Source organism: Pelecanus crispus, chromosome Z, assembly GCF_030463565.1.
Source record: "Pelecanus crispus isolate bPelCri1 chromosome Z, bPelCri1.pri, whole genome shotgun sequence".
NCBI lineage: Eukaryota > Metazoa > Chordata > Aves > Pelecaniformes > Pelecanidae > Pelecanus > Pelecanus crispus.
The window spans coordinates 22,600,099-22,625,092 of record NC_134676.1 but is presented as its reverse complement, the minus strand read 5'-3'; the positions used below and the strand labels follow the sequence as shown (position 1 = coordinate 22,625,092).

The 24,994-nt window shown below is 37.0% G+C and overlaps 1 protein-coding gene across 1 annotated transcript in view; it reads left to right on the top strand.

Annotated features, from left to right (window-relative positions):
* The first annotated feature begins 2,016 nt into the window (after positions 1–2,016).
* The window catches only part of PDE4D (phosphodiesterase 4D), a 424,494-nt gene continuing 401,516 nt past the window's right edge, over positions 2,017–24,994 (top strand). The window contains exon 1 of the mRNA XM_075727013.1: positions 2,017–2,405. Within this exon, the coding sequence (XP_075583128.1) occupies positions 2,017–2,405 (389 nt within the window). The remainder of the gene's footprint in view (positions 2,406–24,994) is intronic.

The window sequence follows — 24,994 nt, the reverse complement described above, 5'->3', positions numbered from 1 at the left end:
AACCTCAGGAGGGCCCTTCCTAACAGCAGGTCTATGATTCTGTGAAATTATAGCGAGATTGGTCACAGAAGCCATGTCTAATTTTAAGAGAATAGAGGGAAATAGCAATTGTGAAATACAGTCCTGTTGCAATATGGGAGTGGAGGTGAAGAGAGGGGAAAAGTTATTTCTCTTCTCTGAGTTTTTCATGGATTTGCATCCTATATGCCTATATCCCATATTGCAATTATCCCTATTGTTTATTTCATTTTGGATATCATTCTCTTGTCTCACTTCAGTCTTTCTCCTTCCATCTTCTTCCAATTTCTTTGTCCTATACATGCTGCGAAAATTGCCACAGCCTGCTACGGCTGGGCAAGTGGTAGTCTGGTTTGGAAATTGTATGTCTAGATAAATATCAGCTGAATTAGAACTGGATAAATGTATGAGTTCAAGCTCAAGTTTCCTTCAATGGAAGTACTACTTTGGCTCTTTCCTAGTATTTACAATATTTATCACAACTTACTATCTTGTCTGAAATTGGTTGGTGAAACCAGAAGTTATTAGAGCAGGAAATGAACGGATGGCAGATGATTATCAGGATTATCTAGGAAAGTACTGTTGGCATGGAAAAACATGGACTGGGAGTTTTGCCCAAAAGAAACTTGGATGTGCATGGTTAGAGGGTGAATCTCGATTTTAGGAGCGCTGTGTGTCTGGGAAGGAAGGCTGGCTTTTAAGACGGAGAATGGAAAAAAAATGCATCAACACGATAAAGAGTTGACATAGGTGTACATTTGCATTAATAAGAAATTAAGAAGTTTAGAAAGAAATTTATGACATTTAAAATGATTGGAGAGAGATTTTTGCAGTGCATTCTTGCTCGTACTGATATTCTGGCAAACAGAATAGAAGGACCAGAGAAGTATATATTAATAGTTTTCAGATGAACACCATGACATGTGTCTTTTTCATATTTTGTTAGGAGTGTAGCGATTATAATTTTGTCATGAGTAAGAAGAAGTGTTAGATTTTAGAATATTACCACACAGGACAAATATGAATTCTACTTTAAAAAAAAAAAAGCAACAGAAAATAAAAAAGGCAATGTAAAAAAAATTGCAACTTAAGCCTTCAGTTCTGGATTATTGGTGGTACATGAGCACCAAATATAAAACTAATTTAAACAATGCGTTTTAGGATGAAGTTCCCGTTCTGTAAATTTTAACTTTATTTTTTCTGCGGCAGTTACAAACTCCTGAAACTAGTGGTTTATAATATAAAAGCTTCTCTGTAGCAGTAGGCTCAGCACCGCTATAATTAAACCTTCCTTCGCATTGATTTACAGCCAGTCTTACTCGCAGGGGGGAAGAGAGCTTACTCATCGGTGAAGATGGCAGACCAGGGGAAGGTTTCAGGTTGGGAAACAGGCGATTTCTGAACCTGACGTGGCAAAGATGGAACGTGTGCTATAAGGAATGAGGGGTGGCGGGAGGAGGAGTTTAGGGAGCAAGAACGCGTTTTTCACCCACCGCAAAGTTCTCGGTGAACCGGAGCGTGAGCAACTTTGCCACCTGCCGTGGCTTTGCAGGGCGAGCAAGGGGGAGGCGCGCCGGGGGAGCCCGGGGCGCGGGCAGGGAGAGCCCCCCGCCCTCGCTCCTCTCCCGGCACTCCCCAGCGCCGCGCCGGGCCGGGCCGGGCCGGGCCGGGCAGCGCTGCGCTCCCCCCGGCCGCCCCCCGGCAGCCCCCCCGCCGGCCGCAGCCCGCTGCCGGCCCCGCTCTCCCCCGCGCTGGCTCCAGCCCGGCTTTAAGTCTTTCCGAGCGGGAGGCCGGCCCCTCGCCTCCTCCTCCTCCCCCTCTCCCCGCCTCCCCTCCCGAGTGGCCGGGAGGACTCGGCGGCGCGGCGGCCCCAGCCGCTCCCACAGCCGGGCGAGGGGCGGTGCGGCAGGAGCTGTCCAACTTTTCAGCACAGTTTCCCCGCCGCTGCCCGGAGGAAGGCGCCCGCCGCCGCCCCGGCCCGGCCCGCCCGCCGGCAGCATGGAGGCAGAGCGCGGCGGCGGCGGCGGCGGCGGCGGCAGCGGCAGCGGCTTGTCTGCGCTGCCCGGCAGCAGCGACGGCGCCGGCGGCAGCGACGGGAGCCTGAAAGCCCCCAAGCACCTGTGGCGGCAGGAGCAGCACTACCCGCCGCAGCTGCGGCAGCACCACTTCCTCCAGCACCAGCCGCCCCCCGGCCCCCCGCCGCCGCCCGCCTCCCGGGGCCGCTGCCCGGCCGGGGCTCGCGTCAGGCACCGCGGCTACTCCGACACGGAGCGGTACCTCTACTGCCGAGCCGTGGACCGCGCCTCCTACGCCGTGGAGACCGGCCACCGGCCCGGCTTGAAGAAATCGCGGATGTCCTGGCCCTCCTCTTTCCAGGGACTCAGACGGTAGGAGGGGGCTTGGCCCGCCGCTCCGGCCGGGGGGCGTGTGTCTGTGTGTCTGTGTGTCTGTGTGTGCGTGCGTGCCGCTCTCCCGCCCGCCGTGGCGGCTCCCGGCCGCGGGGAGGGGAGCCGGCGGGGGCCGCTGAGGTGTGGGCGCGGCGGGACCCCCGTCCGACCGAGCCCGCTCCCCGCGGCGGGCAGGGGAAGAAAGGGGCGCCGCGCGGCTGCGGAGGCTCCGAACGGGAGGTGGGGCCGGGCTGTGCTGCCGTGCGGGCGAGCCCGGGCGGGCGGTGGGAGGCGGCGGGGAGCGGGGCAGCCCGCCTCCCCCGGGGACGCCGGGCAGGGCTCGCCTGCAGCGGGCGCGACCGGGGCACGGCGGCGGCACGCCGTCCCGCGCGCGCCCGCCGGCGGGTGGGGAAGCAGTCGCGAAGCACGTGGGAGGGAGCGGGACGGCGCGGAGCCGGGAGCGGGGCGGCTGGCGCGGGGCGGCCGGCGGCGCCGGGCCCTGCCGCGCTCCGCCCCGGCCCCGCTTCCCGCCGCGCCCCGCGCCGCCGCCGCTGCCGCCGCCGCTGCCGCCGCCGCCCCGCCTGCCCCGCCGCGCCGGAGCTGCCCCGCCGGCCCGCGCTCCCCGGGAACGCGCCGCGCTGGTGCCGGGTGGGAAGGGCGGCATCCGTGCGCTGCTGGCGCAAAGTTAGGATAAGGAGGGCTCCGCGGGGTGCGAGGCGGCCCGGCAGACCCAGGGGTAGGGTCCTGCCAGTTTGAATGGGCTTAGATGAGAAAATGGGCTAATGGTTTCTTAGCCAGAGGGAGGAGTCCGTCATCTACTAGCCTATTGTTCCCCGTTAAATGAGCTGTGGATTTATTTCGCAGCTCACCGATGCCTGTTTTGCCCTTGATGGCTATCGCAGGCATCTGTTTTAAAATCAAATTCTCTGTCAAAATCAGTAGGATATTGCATTTGGTCGATCGGTTTATGATTCGGTCTTCATTTTTAGTAGCTGCAACCACTTCCTTTTAGTGGAAAGCCACACGCTTGTGTTTGCATATTAAGCGGACATTGTGAATAAAGGATTTATGGAGAGAATGGTGGGCAGAGGGACAATACTTATTACTCAGTCACTCTCTAGATTTTCTATTTCCTGGATAATCAGATTTTTTATAGCATGATATTCTCGATGAATAAATAATAGAATCCTTTCTGAAGGAAGATTGCTTTGTCTGTTTCTGTGGTACACACTGTATTCTTTATTATGGAGCCTTGGCCATAAATATGAGCAAGACATAGTTGAATATTCCCTGGCAGTGTTTGCTCTATTTCTACCTAGTGCTGGCTTCATTTCCACTTCCTATGTAATTGAGAGATAAAAAGAGATTCAGCAATTCTAGATTGGAACTACACTTTCACATCAGTAATCTTTAAAATCTGTCTTTTAATATCTTTGGTTTTTACACAGCCATACTGTTGCTACACCTTTGTATCACTTGTGTGAACTCATGCTTGTCCGAAGTCAATGATGTTAAATTTTTCACTATGTAAGATTTGAAAGAACAATCCGTATGCTTAAAAAATGAAGAAATGTTTGATTTAATGCTCTCTTCAATACATTCCTGTTTATTTTATAGGAAAAACGCTAGGTATCTAGGGGTTTTGATCTTTAAGACTGAATACATTTCTGTTTTCTGCATGCAAAGAAGTTTAATTTTTTTTAAGTCGTAATGGTTGCTTTGAGTATATTCAGCATTATACTGTAAGTGATTAGTTATTTAGAGGATGACAAGTCAAGGTGGGAAGGGAAAGTATACATATTATTTTTTTCTTAGGGTTTTGGACCCATTTTAAAATTTTAAATTACAATTCTTATGAAGCCTATTTAAATAGGAATTTAAAATTCTCTGTGAACTGTATTTTGGGTTTTTTAAACTTCCAGTCTTTTTATAAGTGCAACAATGTTGTTTTGACAAGACATGCTGCTTTAAAATTTGGGGGGGGGGGGGGGGTGTCAGTGGATTTTATTTGTATTTTATGGCATTGGTAAAAATGCTTCAGATGTGCCTCCTTTTTAGAAATACTAAATCAAAGTGGAGTAAAGCAGCTCAATAAAATTGACCATTCCGTGACTTTCTTAGCAAAAACAAATTCTCACAGTTAAACATTTTGAATGAAGCAAACAGCGGTAATATGGGAACACAAAGTGAACTGTAACAAATTGCTTTACAAATATGTTCAAGAAATATCAGAAAAGGCTGGTCTTTCCAGGACTTTAATTTCAAGTTCTGGGTCAACTGCTTTCTTTTCATGGAAAGCAAAGCAAAATATCTTCTTAGTATTCTTGTCAAACCAGTAACTTGCAAAAAAGCCAATACTTTTGAAAAAGACACCAGTCCTTTTTGAGGTATTTCAGTTCCCTTTTCATTTTAAGACTTTTTAATATTTCCCCTTATTTAACCTGTTCATCAGAAGAGTATTTCTTAATGGATTTATTATGGTCTGGGGTCATAAGCTTGTCTTTTAGAAAACCCCAAATTACTCTGAATATGAGAAGGTGGGAAAAATTGTGTATAAAACTGTACAGAAAACACATCATGTATTAGGGATAGTATTAAACATTAATGACTCAAATATGCAAAAATTTTATCTATAGAATTGTGTTTCCAGAATTTGTTTTGTTTTGCTCTGAAGATATCCTAATTCTCAAAAGCTCAATGAAAACCATAAAAGAACAGTTAAGAAACCAAATATACAACTTTGAAGTTTCTTCTATTTTAAGTTTTGTAGAAAACTTAAAAATGTGTAACAGTTATGTTTTTCGAAAGAAACGAGAAGGAATTACATATGTTAAAATCAGAGTTGGAACAGACTAGTACATCTTTATTATCCAACTGAAGAGAGTTAACATTTAAAAGGTAAAATCAACCAGCAAAAATTCTAAACTGAACTAGTTGAAAAACATGATGTGCTTATATTTGGAAAATGAAATATTTCTTATAACCATTTTAATGCTTACTCTGGCTCTGTATAATCATCAGTAACTTTGTATACAGCTTACTTAGTACAGCGCTATATTTCCTTCATGGAATACAATAGCATTTCATGACACAGAACAATGTATCAGAATAATTGACTGATGTCTTTTTCTCAAAAGTCAAGATTATTCCTATATATTCAAATGAGGAGGTAAGTGCTTTGAATTCATATACGCAAGAGCTATTCAAAAGCCAGAGGAGTTGAGAAGATAGCTGGCACTATGTGTGATCTTTTTTTTTTGTGCCATTTGTTTACTGTGTCATCTTGGGTAAGTCAATTAATATCTCTCTAGCACTGTTTTCTCATGTGTAAAATAAAACCAGAAATAGAGTCATTACAGGTTTATGTTAAAGTGATTTTTTGGATCATAGAATAAAAGGTACTATGTAATAATAAATAGTAGTAGTGGAACTGGGAAATAAATACTTAAGCTCAAATAATTTTCCAGTTGATAGTGCAAAAACATTCAGTGTAATAAATGGAACTGATGTTCTGGTTATCTTAAAAAATCTCAGGTACCTCTATTTGCTTCTCACATAACTATCATTATTGCATGGTCTATATTCAGAGTTCAGTTGTTTTAAAAAAAAACTTAGCATTTTTAAAGGCCATTATTCATATTCTTATGTCAATTAATCATCTTGCCATATCATCTTTCTGTGTTCCATTTTTCAGTACTGAAATTTCAGACTGGAAAAAATAGAGAAGAAATACCATCGGTCCTAATTCCACTAGTCATGGAATTTCCCAAGATGTTGTATCCTTAAGATACATCCTAATCTCTTATGCCTTATACTTCTTTTTATCAGGTTTCCCAGACCATCTTTTTTTTTACAATAGGTCCCCTGTAAATTTTATCTCAAGTGATTTACAGGTTTAGGCTTCTTCACAAAATCATCTTTTCATCTGTTTTTATACATAAGCAACTGCACAAAGGTGAGGCATAATTAGCCTTTTGCAATCCAGTAATCCTGGTGCTTGTTCTCTAATGCTGTCTATTTTAAAACTGTATTTTGATAAGTGGCCATTAAAATTTGTTGCTGTCAAAAAAATCTACTTCTCCCTTTCCATTCCTTGTGTGCGACTGGGTCTACACAGGTAGCATCCACCACTGCACCGCTTACGTGTCGAGATTGCTCCAACGTATCAATTTTTTCTTGAAGTGTCAGTCTTGTCCATATACCACTTAATAAAGGGTTAAGAAAGCAAAGTAACATCCAAGGTTGAATGGAGCATAATAGTTCAGTGGCCCAGAGGCTTTTCTATTAGGAGAAGATAGGAGTTTTAGGTGTTAGTTCCACAACTTTCTCAAGTCTGGGATACTGTATATGACACTGTAATCATTTAGCTAGATAAGCCCTTGGTTTCTGTAGCTACAAATGGAGCACCTGGAAAAATAATGGTGCCTCTGCAAATCTTGGCATACGTCTGTTGAGTGCTCCAATAAAATGCACCCTTCTTTCCATCCTAAAACCCATTGTGTTCTCCTGCTTGGTTTGAAAAGGTGCTCTTGATGTATTATGTCCTAACTATTTCCACACAACCTGAGGAAAAGGAAGATGAGTGTTTTCCAACTTACAGGCCAATAGAAAATGCTCTCAGAATTTAGCAGCAGTCTCTAATTAAGAATTTTGTTGTTCATTTGTCTGGCAGTGTTTTATTGCTTTGTTTACTACTAAGTGGTACTGCCACCCAAGATGTTACAATAATTGGCATATGCTAGCCCTCCCTCAAAGATACAAATAATTTTTACAACTTAGTAAACATTGTTGGATTAATATTCTTTATGAATGGTCCATAAAGATAAATGAAATAAGGAACTCATATTGTCAAATGTTTTAAGTAAGTGACTATAAGGGCTTTATTTTCATGTTTGTTTCAAAAAGCTTACATCTTTGGATTGTTAAGAGTTGTGTGACCTGAACAATACAAATAACATTAATTTTTGTGATGTTGGAATTTGTAAAAATGCTAGCTTTTAAAATGCACATATTCAAATATGTTTATTTAATGTGAATGTTGATGCAAATAAATCAAATAGAGATTAATCAGAACACTTTTTGTTAAAGACATAGCCATGTAAAGTTTTACCATAAAATTATTAACATAACTGTTCAATATATTTCTCAATGGGAATTATGTAATGCAGTTTTTCTTCTAGTATTTTTAAAATAGGTTTTAATGTAGCAGCATTATCTAAGTATTAGTAGAGATGTCTGTCCAAGAAGCGGTTATGTAAAGAAACAACAGAGCCATGGTGTCAGCTCTGTGGCAGTCAGCTGGTGCTCTAAATGTCTCTCCTTGGGACACCAGGTGCACAGCTGAGGGGTAATTTTGATGGGAATTTTGCATAAAACACTGAAAGAAGCTTAGTGAATTTCTTAGAAGAGTTGTCTTAAATGGAGTTAAATAATTTTAACTACATGGTGCTCCTCCATTAGAGAAGACTTTGGAGCTGGCAGATGATTGGAAAACCTGTGAGATTATGTTGATGTATTAAAACTGTAAATGTGAGAGGAAGCTGGGAATGTATAGGTTCAAAAGCAAGGCAGAACCATTTGTCTGCTAAGTAGATTGTCTTGATGGACAAGTTCCAAGAGAGAATTTTTTGCTAGTAGAAGGCAAAGTTTCATGAAGAAAGGGTGTTAGACAAACCCCACTCCGTGTCACTTGATGGAATGATTTGAAAGAGGGTTGGTACATGCCAACATGAGGAATGTCAGCTTTCCTTTGCCAGTTTAACTAGTATGAGGTATATTGCAGCTCTGGAAAAGAAGAGCATTGCTAGAAGAGTTTATTCTTGTAAACTAGAATGTCACTTATTTCTGAGAACAAGGGCTCTTTTTTGGTAATATGATGGATCACCACCACATCTGGATCAAATCCAAAGCTCTTATGGTGATCTAGAGAAACTGAAGTGCCACATCTACCCGTTTTTTGAACCCCTCCAGGGATGGTGACTCCACCACCTCTCTGGGCAGCCTGTTCCAATGCTTGACTACCCTTTCCGTAAAGAAATTTTTCCTAATATCCAACCTAAATCTCCCCTGGCGCAGCTTGAGCCCATTTCCTCTCTTTCCTTTTGTTGCTGTCATTATAGTCTCTTCCAAAAGATGTTCCCAAATTTGGCCTCCCTAGAAACTTTCTTCTGGACCATACAGTGTAGAAAAACTAATGGGAAGCTCCTCTCAAACAACAGCAGACGGCTGTAGAAGAAAGAAAGAAAAAAAATCTACTGTCTTTGAGGTTTTAAAAATCACTAGGAACTTCAATATGTTTGGAACAATAGCATAGCTTAGTTTTGTTATTCCTCCTGAACCAAAGTCTTAGAGCTTCATTCTCACAGGGAAGTAAATGTGTAAAGTGAGCACTTGGTCATACATGAGGGGGGCTATTCAAAACCACCACATTAAAAATGTATGTGTTAACAGATATTTGGATGTGTATTTAAACACACATATCCAAAGACAACCAAAACACATTCAGTCATAGGGGAAGTAAGTCCAACCATTGAATTCAGAGTTAGGGGAGTCAATTAATAGTATAAATTTATATTAAATACAGAGAGCAGAGTTTCAGGACAATACAAAGTGCTGCAAAGGTGTGCTCAAGGGATCTGCACGTTCATGAGGCAAAGTGCATTTTTCACCCCCCTAGGATATGTTATAATAGAGGGATGAAAATTTCCTGTCAAATTTTGAAACAGAAATCACTGGATGGACATCACTCAGTTATCACCACAGGTTTTGGGATGTGGTCATGTTCTTGTTTAAAGCAGCTGACTATAAAAAGTGACGAGAGTGAGAGCAGCTGCTATTAAAATTACCTTTCAAGTTTTGGACACGTTCATCATTGTTTTCAATTATTAGCTCTAAACTCATAATTTTAGGTTAATCTCCATCAACTTCTTTCATTAATTAATTAATTAATTAATTAATTTAGTTTGGTCCACTTAGAAAACTAACTAGCATGAAGCATTTCAAGGCAACAGTTGGGTTCTCAAGAAACAGGAAGGGACTTTTTTAGAAGTTAATAGAGGTGCTATTAGTAAGAAAGTATGGTAGTAAATAGAAGAAGGATAAATACTTCGCTGAACTGTTCTACTCATTTTATAATATAAAATAAAAAATATCACAGATTTAAGAGCAAGATGCCTTTTTGCAGATGCACTTTTGTGTGCGCGCTCTCTCTCTCTCTCTCAGACACTTGAGATATCATTAAATAAAACAGCAGTAACATCCCACCTCATGATAAGGTAAGGATATAAAGGACTTCTACACGTATACACGTGCTTCAGGAACTGATGTTTATTTCATTTCCCTCTGTCCACTTACAAACCTTAGATTATCAGCAACTCACATTTCTCTATGCATCAGTGTTCTAGGAATTTTTAGGCATAATCCGTGCTTAGCTGTGAGAATAAAAACAATTTACACTTAAGATAGGTGTTTTGATAGATCTGCATTGTTTATAGGTTTTCCCATACATGAGGAGAAGAATACCTCCATGATATTTAACATTACAGAAATTTCACTAAAGATCCATCTTATTTCTATCAGTTAACAAGGAGTAAATACTGAATACCGTGAAAAAAGTTACTGAGGTGGTCACCTGAATTTCTGTTTTCCATTAGTGTGGCTTAAAATACACAAATTAAACTGGTAATTTTAACAAATAATAACACTCTGAGGACACTAAGAAACAAAGATATTGGATGAGAGAGATAGAAATTGGTTTGAGCAAACAAAACTCACCACTAAAACGTCACTAAAATTGTCTGGCAAGTCTCACCACCTTTTAATCACTTTTCTGACTAGCTTCCATCAATCTACCTCTACAGTGATTTGTTGACTTTCCTTAGGAACTAAACAGATTTGCACTCATGCTTACTGACTATAAACCAGTAACAAGAAAGATGGTCACCTGGGAAATGTAAATTTTAATAGGGTTGCCAACAGAGTAGTTTAGGTGTACAGCAGGAGATTGTTCTGAGCACAGTAGTTTTTCTCTCACCTCATACTGCCAGAAACTCTATGTGTCATTGTGAAAATACAAATAATGTAGTTTCCTGTATTGATCTCTTGAAGACTAGCAGAGTTCCTCGGATTAAGGAGGATTGAATATTTACAGACTATTTTTCATCTGGAAAAGTTCTGCAATATTTCAAAACCTACAAATTACTTTCTGTGAAAGTCATAGCAGACCTTTTACATATACATTTTAAAACTGCATGGCAAAAATATCTTGTTTTCTATTTATTGTCTTAGAATCATAAAGCTGGAAGAGATCTCATAGCAGAATCAGCTACACCTGTGTCAGATCTTTTGGGTTTTTTCTTTCATTTTTTCTTTTTATTCCATATTTTTAGAATTCTAATCTAATTGCTCCTTTCTTCTACACTCTTACCAATTTTGATCAATACCTTTCATTATATAACATGTCCAAAACTGATCAAAGCCTTCAGCTAAGGAAATGCTTAGAGTGGATAGTGCAGAAGCATAGCTTAAGTGTCTGCAAGTTATGCTGATGTTTATTTATCCTAGTTTGATGACTGACTTCTTTCCAACAGCATGGCAATGTTGTATCAGAATTGGCTTCTAATGCACAGTAACCCCAAATGCTTTTCAACAGAACTGCTATCTAATTGTTATCTTACAGTTGTGCAGTTTCCCCCAGTTGTATGTTCCTGCTAATCATACAATAATAAATAGAGATCAAGTACTTCCTTGAGCTCATGAGGCATCAAAAATGACTATGATCAAAACAACTTTATTTTTATAACATAACTTGCAGTATAGAGTCAGTAGGAAGCCCTATTAGGCTGCTAAAACTTTTGATGCAACATTTAGTGTTCTATAAACAGCCAGAAGAAAAGCTTGTGACTTGATAGTCCCATTGAGATAACAAGCAAACACTGATGTCATAGTAATAGAAGTGTTAGTGTAATATAAAGTGTAGTGTAGTATAAAAATAAAATGGGGGGGGGGGTGTTTCTAGTGACAGATGCATACTCAAAGAAAACAAGGTAAGGAAGTAACTTAAAGTGCCTCTTGAGGTGCAATATACAGCAAATAATTAAATTATTCATTGTGAAATTCTTATGTCTGTTAAATAATGCAGCAGTATAGCATAATCCACATGAATGGAAACAACTGACTAATCCTTACCTGGATCGCACTCAGAAGCAAAACTATATCAGCAAAGTTTCTATTTGTAAACTTTTTCTATATGCTTGTCCAGAATGTACATTAAATCTTCTCTGACCTATTTAACTTTTAATGACTATCCATGTGGTTGAAAAATTAATGAATGGATCCAGGAAGGATAGAAGAAGAAAACTATCAGATCTGGCAAATATTTTTTATATTGTTTTAGAAAATATTGATGCCCAAAATGTGAATTCTAACACTTGATTCTACCTCTGTTTAAAGAACCCATCTTTTATCAAAGTATGTCTGCACTTAGCAAGGATAAGGAATCTTAAAGTGTAGTTTGAAATACAAGTCAGAGAAACGAAAATTGGTTTGAGTTGGCAGTAACAAAAAAAGAACAAAGAAATTAAACCAGTATAGAAACCTAGAGAAATGAGCAGACTGAAACCCACATGTACATTTTATGGCCTTCCAACTATATGATATTTTTCACCGGTGCATAAGTAGGAAATTAGCTAAGAAATTACACATAAGTAAATGTCAATTAATTTCAATTCACTGAACTTAATCACTTTGATTATTGTTTTAGGTACATCACCTTTAGTTTAAAATTATGCATTACTACCATGCACCAAATAGCAAAAGAGAAATGCTTCTGCTTCTGCCTCTGCCTCCCCTTTGAGCTATGTGTAATAATCTAATTGAAGTCTGAATTTCACTGAACTTTCCCTTCTTAGACTTTGCAAAAGGAACGTGATAAATCCAAGAGATCCCAGAGCACTGCTGTCTTTAGAAGCTTATTTATTAGGAGAAAACCTCTTCTGTTAGTACTAAAAACATCTTTGGCTTAATACGAGCCTTAACATTGCTCAAATTCAACTTCATGACTTGTTTGCCCTTGGCACCAAAAGAAAGAGAAACAAAAGGGAGGTATGCAATAAACAATTCAAACAGTGCTAACATTTTTCAACTGTATAGTTTTATTCTGATAAGCTGAATGCTTTTTCAAGATGCTGCTTTGTGACAGCAGTGATTACAGTCATTAGCAATGTGATATGATGGACTGAACACAGGTTTCATATGTAGGATATTAAATTCTAATACCAATTTACCCCCATATCTCAAATTTACTGAAGTCTGAATTTTCATTTAAGCCTCCCAGATTTTTGATGGTCCAGTTTTACCCTAATGTGCAGCTTAAAAAAAAGAGATTATTATTATTTTAGATCGAAAAAACATCTATGACTTGAAATTAAAATCATTAGTAAAAATCGGTAATGAGTATCTCAAGACAAACTTCCTCATGTTCCCAAAAGCTGGAAGTATTCTGAACTTAGAATGTGCTTATTTTAAAAACCCTGGATCAAATTCTCTCATTTGCCAAAATAAGCTTAAAATGCACAGCATCTTCAAGGGTAGACCACACTTCGGCAGGCCCATTTTCAACAGAAAAGAAATAAAGATGCCAAGGCATCCTGTGCCTTGTGGTGAAGATTCAGTAGAAAGGAGCTAAGTGTCCATTCTTGGTGTCTGATCCCTATTTTTATAATCTCTTGGCTATAAGGGAGGATATGTCCATCTGTATCAGCTCTTACCCCGTATGTGAAAACCCAGTAAGAATATCAAATATGTGTGTGAATATGTATTCCTCAGCATGAAAAAAGATGTTTAAAGACAGACTAAGGTCATATGACTGTTCTGTTTTCAAAGTTCTTACCACGATATACATGCAAAAGTACACCATTTGAGCAGACTTTGTAAAACAAACAAAACACAGCTGATAGATCTTGAACAGTTTGGAAGTGTTCAATTCTGCTTACCTATCTTATATTCTAGGTAATAAAGATGATTAACCCATTGTGTATTAAACGTACACCATTTTCCTTGCTTCTAAGAAATAACTTTGTTCTGGGACTTACATAGCTATTTTAGTTTATGACACGGATCATATTAACATGAAGGATGTTAGCAGAGATAAAAGAATATGTTGCTTTCACAATACTTAATTTCCCAGCTGGATCTTTACACTTTAATTTCACTTGTGATTATATCATCCTCAATATACTTAGTATCTCTTTTTGTCATTTATATATTATTAAATTTGATTCTTCAACATTAAGCTTCCTAAATTTTACTCTATGTTATTTATTTTAAAGAAGTTAATTCCATATTTATAATGCTGTTTTAAACATTAAAAAAAATCTGAAAACTGTAGGTAAAATTGCCTTCTGAGTAATTGCTGAAATCCACATTAATAATAATACTACTAAAATAAATAATAATACAAACCCAATGCAGTGATAAAGTTATTTTGGTGGATTTGGAAGGAACTGGGTCAAATCCAGAGAATTTATAGTGTTGTGTTTTTATCCTGCATAAATCACGATTTGATGATATTTATGTATTCTAATTATAAAACTTATTTACTATATACAACAAATAGTATAATAAATACATGGCTGATGAAAACCATTTAATGTTGCTTTTGATTCATAAAAATGCTACATAGCTGGAAATTAAAAATATTTGTATTATGTACAACATTATACATGTATAATACATTTGTATAATGTACAACATTTTTTGTATTTTTACATTATCAGATGCTAAGTTTTGAAACTAGCACAAATTCTTCTCCTTTTTCCTGGGAAATATTCCTGATTTCTGATATGCATGGCACCTTGTGGATATAAAATAGATTTCATTTACATGAATAGGGTGTAGCTGGTTATTCGAAGTGATATAAAGTGCTCTTTTATTGAAGTACAATATAAAGTTATAAAAGCCAGAAAATATGTACTACTTTCTAACTGACTCAGACTCCAAGTGGTTATTCATATCCATTCTGTATGTCTGTTATTGTTATCGTTATCATTGCTTTGGTACTGGTATTGTTGAAGCCTCAAACAGAATGATGACTCATTCCGAAGATCAAACCATCCAGTAATAATTCAAAAGATCCTAAAATTTAGGTAGGAGATGGGATGATAGGAGATTGCAGGTACAGAAATGGAAAAAAAAAAAAAAGACTGTAGTTATGGGCAGCTTAACCAAAAGTGTCCTAAAAAGATTTCTTCCGTATATGAAGCTTCTTGTTCACTTAAAACTGTGGAGACAAGCATCTCAGCTGGAGTACCTTGGAATGCTGGATCAGTGCAAGAAACCAGTGTTCTAGCATTTACATAAGGCAATGCAGTTGTAAAATACCAACAAGTGTTGATACTGAAAAAGCAGCACCTTCTGACTATGTTCATTCTCAGAAGGGAAGCATATTTCCAAGTCATCCCATAAGCACTTTACCTGCACTGTGCAGCTTTAAAATTATATGAACTTCCATTTCTGCTTCCACAGATTTTGTAAATGCTTCTGACTTTTATTTATTTCTGTATGATCTATCAGCACTTCTCTCTCTTGGGACAAGCAGAAGGGCATCTAAGTGGGAGGAAGGTGGTGAAGTCAGATAAAATCGCCTTTGTTTCCATTACTTAGAAGGAACTTAATGGACCTTTGGGAAAATATTAAAATTTAACACCAGTGAAATTCGTGTGTGCTATGAGTGGTGCAGAGGCTAATTTTAAGTGGTGCTTGTTTTAAAAGACTTCAATATTTTTTTTGTTTCTCTTTTTTCATCAGGAGATGTCAACTCTTACTCTTGATATTGAATGATTATTTTATGTGAGATGCTAACACTGGACATTACCTGTCATCTGAATAGGCTTAATGTATGGCAGAATGTATGGTTTGCAATTAAATCTACAGTACTTGATCCCATGCTGAACTGTTTGGCTGGTCAGGCTTTAAGTCATGTTCATGACGAATATTATCAATATTTTTGCAAATAGCACGGGAAAGCAGGCATTTCAATGGAATTTAAGAGAGTAATGGGTTAGTTTTGCAAATTACTTTCTGATGGATTTCTCCCTAGCAATAAGAAAAGAACATTTTCAGCTTGTTTGAAAATTTGACAAGTGTTAATTGAGGGTTGACATTGTGAGCTGATTTGGAAGTGGGAGTTGTCATACATGAAGTAAGATATAAATAAGGTGGGGATAATTAATGAACAACCTTGAAGGTAAAAGGAGCAGCTTGTATTTGATGCTACAGAAAGGGGGGAAAGACAGCAGGGGAATGCACCAAGGGAGACAGAGATGTTGAAGAAAGTCATTAGGTAATTTTATTTGCAGCAGCATTCTAGGTGAATAAAGGAGATATAAAATAATGAGACTGTGGATGTTAGTGCTATCTTTGCAAGTGGATAGGAAAAGTTGCATCTAAAATCTGGAAAATGCGTTCTGCTTTCCAGTGTGCACTTACTGCCTTGCATAGAACACCCCTGAACAAGTATCAGTTACAAAATGTACTCATATTCTTAGGCAGCTACATTCACCGTTGTTTAGTTCCTTGCATCATTTAACCTCAACATGTATAGAGGAGTTTTGCATCATCTGACTTTATTTTGGGAATTCTATAGGTACAAGATCATATGTATGTTACTCTAGTTCTTGATGTCTTTCAATTCCTATATATTTTTCTAAATATTTGTATTTTCTAAGGTATTTCAGTAGGAATGTTATAATATGATTTTGGATAAATATGAAATGGTACTTAACCTGTTATCCATGTGTAAGTGAAATATGAAAAAAAGCCTGAGGGATGTCTCCCAGCATGTCTGGATTGTGCCTATTACTAACAGAAGAAGGTAGCTCCAGATTTTTTCATAGCATGTGTGGTATTCCAGTGAAACTCTATGTTCATTTTGCCAGGAAGGTCTGTTCTTTCAGCAACATGTGGATGATTGTGCTCAACTGTCTCTCACTCAACTGTTTGAGAATGAGACTCCTACATTAATGCATTTTATTACATTATGGCAAATCCTCTTATTATTTCATCAAAACAATCTCTTTCAGGCCATGGCTTCTTCTTTGGTAACGTTAATGTCCTAACAATCAGAGGAAGTTAATAAGCTTGATTTATCCAAGGGATACCTTGAAAGGTATTTGTGGAACTGTAATAAAAGGCTTTGTTTCTGTGCTTCCTTTTAAATTTTTTTGCTTTGCACTACTCTCTGCTCTCAGTGATATTTTCTCATTCTTTCTTAACAGAACATAGTTACAAAAATGACTGAAAACCATGGATCACAATACTTGAAATAAGAGAATTCAGTAACTGTTCACATGGATGTAACTCGATCCCACAGTATACCTAATGTATTTTGAACTATGATAATGTAATAAATTGAATGCAAATTGCAATGTACCTGCTTTCAATTATTTTCTGAACAGATTCCAGTCATGAATTTAGCTCTTTACATATGTTTTTTGGTCAATTTTCTAGTTCATGAAAAAAAGTGTATTTGCATGCTTTTTCCAAAGTTACTCAATCCCACTAATTTTCTAGGCTCATGTCTGCTATAGTTTTTTAATAAGATATTAAGAAATATGATGTATGTATTAAGAGAGAGTAGGTTCTGCCTGAAACTATAGGTACCTATAATTCAAAATTCACTTTAGGCAGTCAGAGATGAATATATATATGTATTTAAATTGAAGGAGGAAAAATATAACTGACAAGTGGATATGCTTTACATGTAGGCTAATAAAGTTTCATACCACTTACTAGAAGTCTGTTCTAACAAGAAGATGGCAATATGATAAAATTGTATGGTAGGAAGTTGATTAAAAAGATATCAGCTAGTCATGGGTGTGTAAACAGAGGTGTCTTACTCGTATATGTGTGTGTGTGTTTACTTACTATTAGGGCTGTGATTTTCCAGGAAGCCTATGGAAACTAAGCAACAGTCAGCATTTGAAACCACAGGCCAAACAGTTTACATGGAAACTTACATTATTGTAGCACAGAAAGTTTAGTTAAAGAATAACAAAAATCAAGATAAACAGTTAAGAATGAAACTCTCAGTTTCACCTGAGGGTTGTGCCCTACCAAAGTATATGTTGCTTGCAAAATTACTGTTGTCATGTAAATATAGGACTATATGGTATTTTCAGAGGTACTGACTCCATCTGCTATTGAACTCATAGCTGTTGCAGTTGCTTGCCCTATTTAGTGAAGGGTATAAAACCTAAAGCAGGTTATGTGGAAGTAATGGGTGTAAGCAGGCAGAATTTCAGCTATTTTGTGATAATTGCATACTTGTATGCTGTGCCATCACAGGAAATTCTATTGTGGATGAAGTTACTTCATATTTAGCTCAGTACAGTTGGATAGCTGTGCAGAATAGAGGACATGACATAAGCACTCTAGCTTACATCTCATGGCTTTTTTTTTTATCCTGTATATATGGATAATGAAGGTTTTTAAGCTACCCTCTGTGCAGAACGCTGTCCACACCCGATGGATCTAGGCTTAGACCTACAGGTTTCAGTTTAGAGTTTTGGTGTCATTGTTGACATTGTGACATTGTTGGCATGTGTCATATATTACATTGAGAAGTCATCCCTGCATTCAGTATGTTCAAGTATTTATAGATACAAGCCGTGGGGTTTTTGATTCAGTCTGATGTTGCCACCCTTTCTCTTTTAATGTCACAAAATTGGTCACCATAAAATCAATAACGTTTATGCATAAAGGAAAAACAGGTGAAAACTTGAACTTAATTCTGAATTACTTGCCACCTCTGGATTTCAGGGAGGCAGTTAAATCAAGCTGAATATATTATATATATTACATCTCATTAGTTATTTAACTGATTTTGATTGATAGAAATACATGGAAACTCAGACTTTAGAAAGACATAAACCATATTTCAACTACTTGCTTTATAGCCAGGACAGTGAGGAAATAGGCTGGAATTTATGCAGAGGGATGCACTCCAAAAGGTCTGAACATGTATGTTAAGTTGTAATATGAAGTGAAAGGTTGGAGTGTGTTGTAGTGCATAGTAGACCCTTTCAGCTTTCTAAAAAGTGGCAATAGATCCATCTTTTACAGGGATCATGACTGAAAATAAGAAAACTTCTGGAAGGAAATACAAAAGCATTAGGGAAATGAAAGAGAATTTTCACAATACCGGTATAGTAAAAAATGTATTTCCCCACACTTGGCTGCGGAAAGAACTGTGAATAACTCATTTACAGTGTTGTAGCCTGGAGTGAGATTGCAAACCTAGACTTTTTTAACACACACTGTAGAGGCTATAACATGCGAAGTACCTCAATTATTCATAAAGCCCTCACAAAACTCCCGTTCTGAAGATAGAAAAATTTACTTGCGCAAGAACGGCCAGCTAAAATGGAAGGTCAAACAAAATAAGATTTTAGTCTTGTGTAGAAATTTAAAGTTTCTTGCACAGTCAAGACAGAATAATTTCTCACTGAAGAGACTATAATTTTGAACTCTAATTGAGGAATAACTGCAACTGAGGAATAAGCTACTCCACATTTTCTGTGAGGTTAGGGTTGAAAACAAGGAGCTACTTTGGGTTAGTTAATGTAATATAAACCCTATAATTTGTACTTCAAGTTAATTTAAAATAATGCTTTTATTGTAGTGCAATTTAGAAATCTCAGTACTTAGAGATTGAGATACTTTAGAATGGAAAGCTAAAGTGATGTTACACTATATAAATGAAATATAATTTCAGTTGCAGGTAATTACTTGTCTTCATTTGAAGATTGTGATCTTGAAAACTTTTGTCTATGATTTAATTTCTTTGAGGAAATTCTCGTGAGTTAATTGGTTTATTAACTCTCTTTTGTGGGATACTCGGTATCTCTTGATTGGTACTTGATAATACATATTCACCACTTTTATTTTCTTTTCTATATTTATATATTTAATATTATTTTAAAATGAGATCACAAATGTGACTACCAAAGTGTGTGTCTTTATTCTTCAAATTCCTTGAGCTGTTTGACTTAGAACTGTATGATACTCTGATTTAGTAAATTTAGACTGCAAAAATCAGTGTAGCACTGAGTAAGACCTGACTGGTAATGTCAAAAAGTAATTTCTGGTAAAGAATCTTCAATGCAGGTATTTCTAGAAGGATGTCACATCACTTTATTATTGACTTAGTGCACACGGGGTTTGGAGATAAAAAAATAAAGCTTGGGCAGATAGTTTGTAACTGAGATTAAGAAAACAGTAAAGTCATAAATAAAGATGAAATACCAGAAGGGTCCTGCAGAGTGATCTAGGACATAGTAAAATTAAAACCAGGTTTTAAAATAGTAAAATCCAAGGTCAGACATCTAGAAATTGAGACTACAGGTAACATAGAGGGGTATGAAAATATTTGAGCAAGATAAAAAGGCAGAATTGTAGTGAATAATATTTGTTGTGACTGTACAAATTTTTCCATACTGGCTATAGAACATTTTAATATTTTCTTCACTTACAACTGTAGTATTTTAACACTGTAATAATGGTAATCTAGTTAATATGAAGAAAATATGAATATGATATGCCAATGTACAAACTTCTATTGCCAGTCATTAACATAGAAAATCATGGTATTTGGACCAGTGTCTCCACCTGATCAGAATGTAACAGTCTTCTTGCCTAGCATCATGTTTTCTTTGGGTGACAAAATGCATGTAGTTCAGAAACAGAATCTGAAGGTAAGCATATGTAATACAGAAAAATTGTGGTTGACTCAGTTACTGGAGCTATTATATATTAACAATGTGTCTACTTTAAGCATTTTAGATTGGATGAGGACTATGCTTTTAAAAAACTTCTGAAAAACCCCATATCTTATTTTGGTTTACACTGCGTAGGTGTCTTGGCACACATTAGTCTAAATCCTCTCATATTCTAAACCTAAACCAGAATATGTTAGAGCACACTCTCTGGCGCTCCCACCACTAACGAGCATTTTGTCTATGGGATAAGAACAGAGGCAGACTCAGCTAAAGCTCCTGAAACAAATAGCATGGATGTTGGGTCTCCTGTACCAGCTATTTCACTCTTCCGGTATGCTCCTATTGGGCCTCACTACTTGCTAATGTAGGCACAACCTTAGATAACCTCCTTCATTTTTCTCTTTCTCCTTAAACTTATGCATAAAGGCTGTTTATTATAATTATGGTTTTGGCTTGGGGTTTTTAAATAGATCTGAATTTAATGATTTACTTTTAAGTCACTTCTTTGAAGAGACTACCTTTTCAAAAGTTTTCAGTATTTAGAGATTCTGTAAAAATATCTAAATATTCTTTAAAATATCCTAAACTCTAAAATGTGATTTTTGCATTCATAGATACTCTTATTTTAAAGTTCACCAGAGGACAGCTGGTGAAGATTATGGCCACAGTAGTGTGAGGCAGATGGCAGCTTTTTCAAGAGAAATCTTGTCTGCTTTAGGTACCCAACTAAATTATCTGTTTTCACATTTATTCAGCATTAAAGGACTCCTTTAAGAACAATAAGAACATTGGGTATAAAATTATTTTGAGTATGTGGGCTGAATACCTGCTGTGCTGAATACTGTTCTACTGAATACTCTGAAAATATTTCTTACAGGTATTATTTGTCATAAAAAGGCCATACTTCTGTAATCATGTGTAAACACTAGTTTCCTAAAGGAAACTGTTATTTAATGTCATGTAAAAAACAAAGAAAATGAATGAAAGCATAGCAGGAATTTTTAAAACTCCAGAGGCCAAAAAAAATAATGGCAGGTGTTTCTCATGCAAAAAGTTAAATATCTCTATTCCCTATCTAAAATTGGTCAAATACTGTTCAATGACACAAATACAGTTTGCAGTCAAATAAAGGAATAGGTCCAAGCTCCGTATCAGACTGTAGCAAATGGAGCAACAATACAGCACGTGTATCTTCTCCTACCAATAAACTGTTTTTTCTCCTATTCTGCCTTTAGTTTCTGTGTTTAAAGATGTTTTAAGTTCAAGATAGATGGAGTAGTTTTCTCATTCATACAGGCCACTCAAAGAAAATCAGCCTACGAAGTGATTTGTGTGATTCCCTTTGGGGCCAGCAAAGAGCGTTAAGTTTAGCAATTATCCTGAAAAAACAATAGTAGAAAACAGAGAACGTACTTTTAAATTGGATCAGGAAATATAACAGCAATGACAGCAGAATACTATTACTTTAGAAAGTAGATAACTGGCCCCCAGTGTAACTCTTTAGAAGGAATATTTATCGAATAAACTATTGCATTTAATATAATATCTGATCCATCCCTGAATTTACAACTGGAAAAAACACCTCATAAAGCCAAAAGAGAATGCAGTTCATCACCTGCCTAGAATATTGGCAGCATAAATAATTTTATATGCCTCTATATGTGGATATGATAAAATTTTAAGTATTTCTTCAAAAAGCACCTGAGATTTTAAGATTTAGCTTCTTAACATTTTATAATACAACTTCTGTACTGTACAATTTTTACACTGTGGGAATATTCCTGTTAGGATAAGTATCTCAGTTCAAGATAACCATTCAAACTACTCTAAACCTGACTTCTAAAAATCAGATCTGTGATCTCACAGATCTGCAACATCTACTACAGATACTCATGTTAGTTTAGAGTATATGTGAATTTAGCAAGCACTGTGTCATTATTAAAAATTCCATTTCTTTCTGAGAAATAGAGATAAATACTAATACAATTTTAACATGGGCCAATGGTACAAGTAGAATAACCATAGTCCTGACTGTATACCTTATTAACACCAGGGACTACCCTTTTCTAGCCTTGAAAAATAAGTTTAATGAACAGGGTAACTAAGAGAACCTGCTTAGCTACAGATTGGTGTCTTGCAGTTGATTGACTTTGGTGTCCGATGCAGTACATTCTCAAAATGAATCTTTTAAATGAAGTTGGGACATTTATAAATATTCTATTCTATGTTTATTCTTTGTATTAAATTTCACACTAAGCCTGCTTAGTGGACCTGCAAATATCATTCTTCTCCCTTACATAGGTGTGTTGCAGAATTTAGAATCAATAAATAATGTTGCTTTGACTTTCTTTATCTTTACAGTTTCTTCCTTTTAATTTGTCAGTTTCTTCCAAAGTCATTACAAAAATAACACAGTGTTATAAAGTTTAATTTTCTTAGGAAAACAGACTCAACATAATCAGGTTAATCTTTTAACCTGAGACCCTTTTTTTCTAGCCAAAGGCCTATTTCTGATAATGTTGATTGAAAAAGTTTTCATTAAAGGATTTGTTTAAACTTTTATTAATGAAACCATTCTTCATCTCAAAATGCAAAGTTTAATTTATAGAGAATACTCCTAGAATAAAACCTAAAAATACAAGTTTTCATAATTGTCAAAAGGCACAGAGCTATTTAAAAATACATAGTTGTAGAAGTTTAAGAAGTTCATGTTAGGAAATCTTTTTCTTTTAAACTTAAGTTTGCAGAGATGGAACCCTGCTTAGCTACACCCATAGACCCTCTTGAACTTTTCATTTTGTTTCAGAGCAGCTTTAATAAATCTATCTTCCAACTGCCTCCTTTCCTCCATATGCTATAGAATAAACTACCTCATGTGTGTAATGCACTTGCAAGCTAACTGGGATTTTGCAGAGGTTTTGGTGGGAATAATTTCAACTGACTCAGCTTTCTCACCTGATTTACCATACAAATGATAGGTCTGATTCAAAGGAAAAGGTAAAAATACACAGCCTGAGGAGCGAGGAGACCCAATTTCAGAGTACGATCAGCTTAATCTGTAGTGGAATAACATTCTGAGCAACTCAATTTTGTGTAATTTTTTGTGTTTTACCAGTACTTGGTTCTAGGGAAGAATTTTGTCTGGAGCTAATTACACCACAGAAGAATCCAGGCTCCCACAATGCAGGAAATATTCTCTTCTGAGTATCTATAACAGATAACATTCTGCTTAACTGTTGATTGTTATTATTTTAGTGCAATCATTCTGGCATTTGGCTGTTGAATATCTCTTCCCACTTCTTTTTTCTTCAATTCGTTTTAGCCCTTGTGACAAGGCTATGGCAAACAAATGCATTTTACACTTCCAAAGCAATTAGGTTGCTTGGGGTTTTTAATGTCTTTTTTTTTTCCATTTCTGTAAAAATGTTTATTATGTTCTGTAAGAAATGTCTAATAGATGCCCATATAAAAAATTAATTGCCTTCATAAGTTCTTGCTGTTTCATATTCTGAGAACTTGAGGTGGTGTGAACATACCTCTTCCAAGTCTCCTTTCAACTCCCTAACCACCTTGTGCACTCACATGTATATATTCACCTATGGAGCTTTGTTTGTAAAATTGATGTTGTAGTTTGTATGGTTTTAACTGTGTGGATAACTGATTAATTAATCTCTAGTGATGTGCCTAAATCACAAATTTCTGTGTAATTTATTTGGTTTCAGTTATGAAAATTAACTGCTGGGGCTGGTTTGGAAATGTGGCATTCTAACTGCTGTAGTGGGGGACACTGTATTCCAGTGTGAAGACTGAAGAAAAAATCATATGTAAACTTTGTAGATTGAACAGTTATAACTTTGAGCAGTGTCTCAGAAAGAGGTTGTTGTGCATTATAAAATCAAAAAGAACAAACAAATATTCAAGAATATTTTTTTGAATGCATTGTGAGGCAAATTTTTTTTTATTTGCACAAAATTTATCTTTTACATTGTAATTGCAATTTAATTGTAAATTGGTTTTTAAATTTAAATTTAAATTTAAATTTACAATTAAAATTGGTTTTTAAATTTAAATTTAAATTTACAATTAAAATTGTAATTTAATCTTTCACAAGTAATAGTACTCATTGGCGTGTTATCCATATTGATTTCCTAAGATAAAAAGTTGCTTAATATTATATTGAAGCTCTTTTTGGGTGAATTTTTAATATACCTCACCACTGTTTGTTGTAACCTGGTTTTGAGGCTTCATTGGATCTTTCAAGGCACTTTTCTGAAATAAATAGCTTGAACGTTGTCAAATATTTGTTGTAAGAATCTCGCCCCCAAAAAAATTCTAGAAAGAGATTCCATTATTATAAAATACATGCTATTGTAATAATTTTTTAAAATTTTGATGACAAAGGAATTTGACTAACTTAAAAAAAATAGGCAAACGTTATTATTAGGGTGACTATATGCGATTCAAAAGAAGATACACTTTTTTTTTTTTTTTAATAATAAGGTTAAAGTTTGGAAATCTTAAACCCTAAACAGAGAAACTATTTTCCCATTTTAGTATTTAAATCATACCTCAGCCAATACATTTTTTAATGGTAATAGTTTGCATGCACCTATAGGCTTATTTTCTTGTATTTATTTGTATAGGATTAGCCTAAATATATGCTATATGCTGAATGAAACAGGCCAGCTAACACAAAGATACAAACTACGAATTATGATAGAGAAATAAAAAGACTGTTACCTCAGTATGTGTAATTACAGGGGAAAAAAGAGAAGAATGAGAAATTACAGTGCTTGCTTTGTGGAACAGTAATGA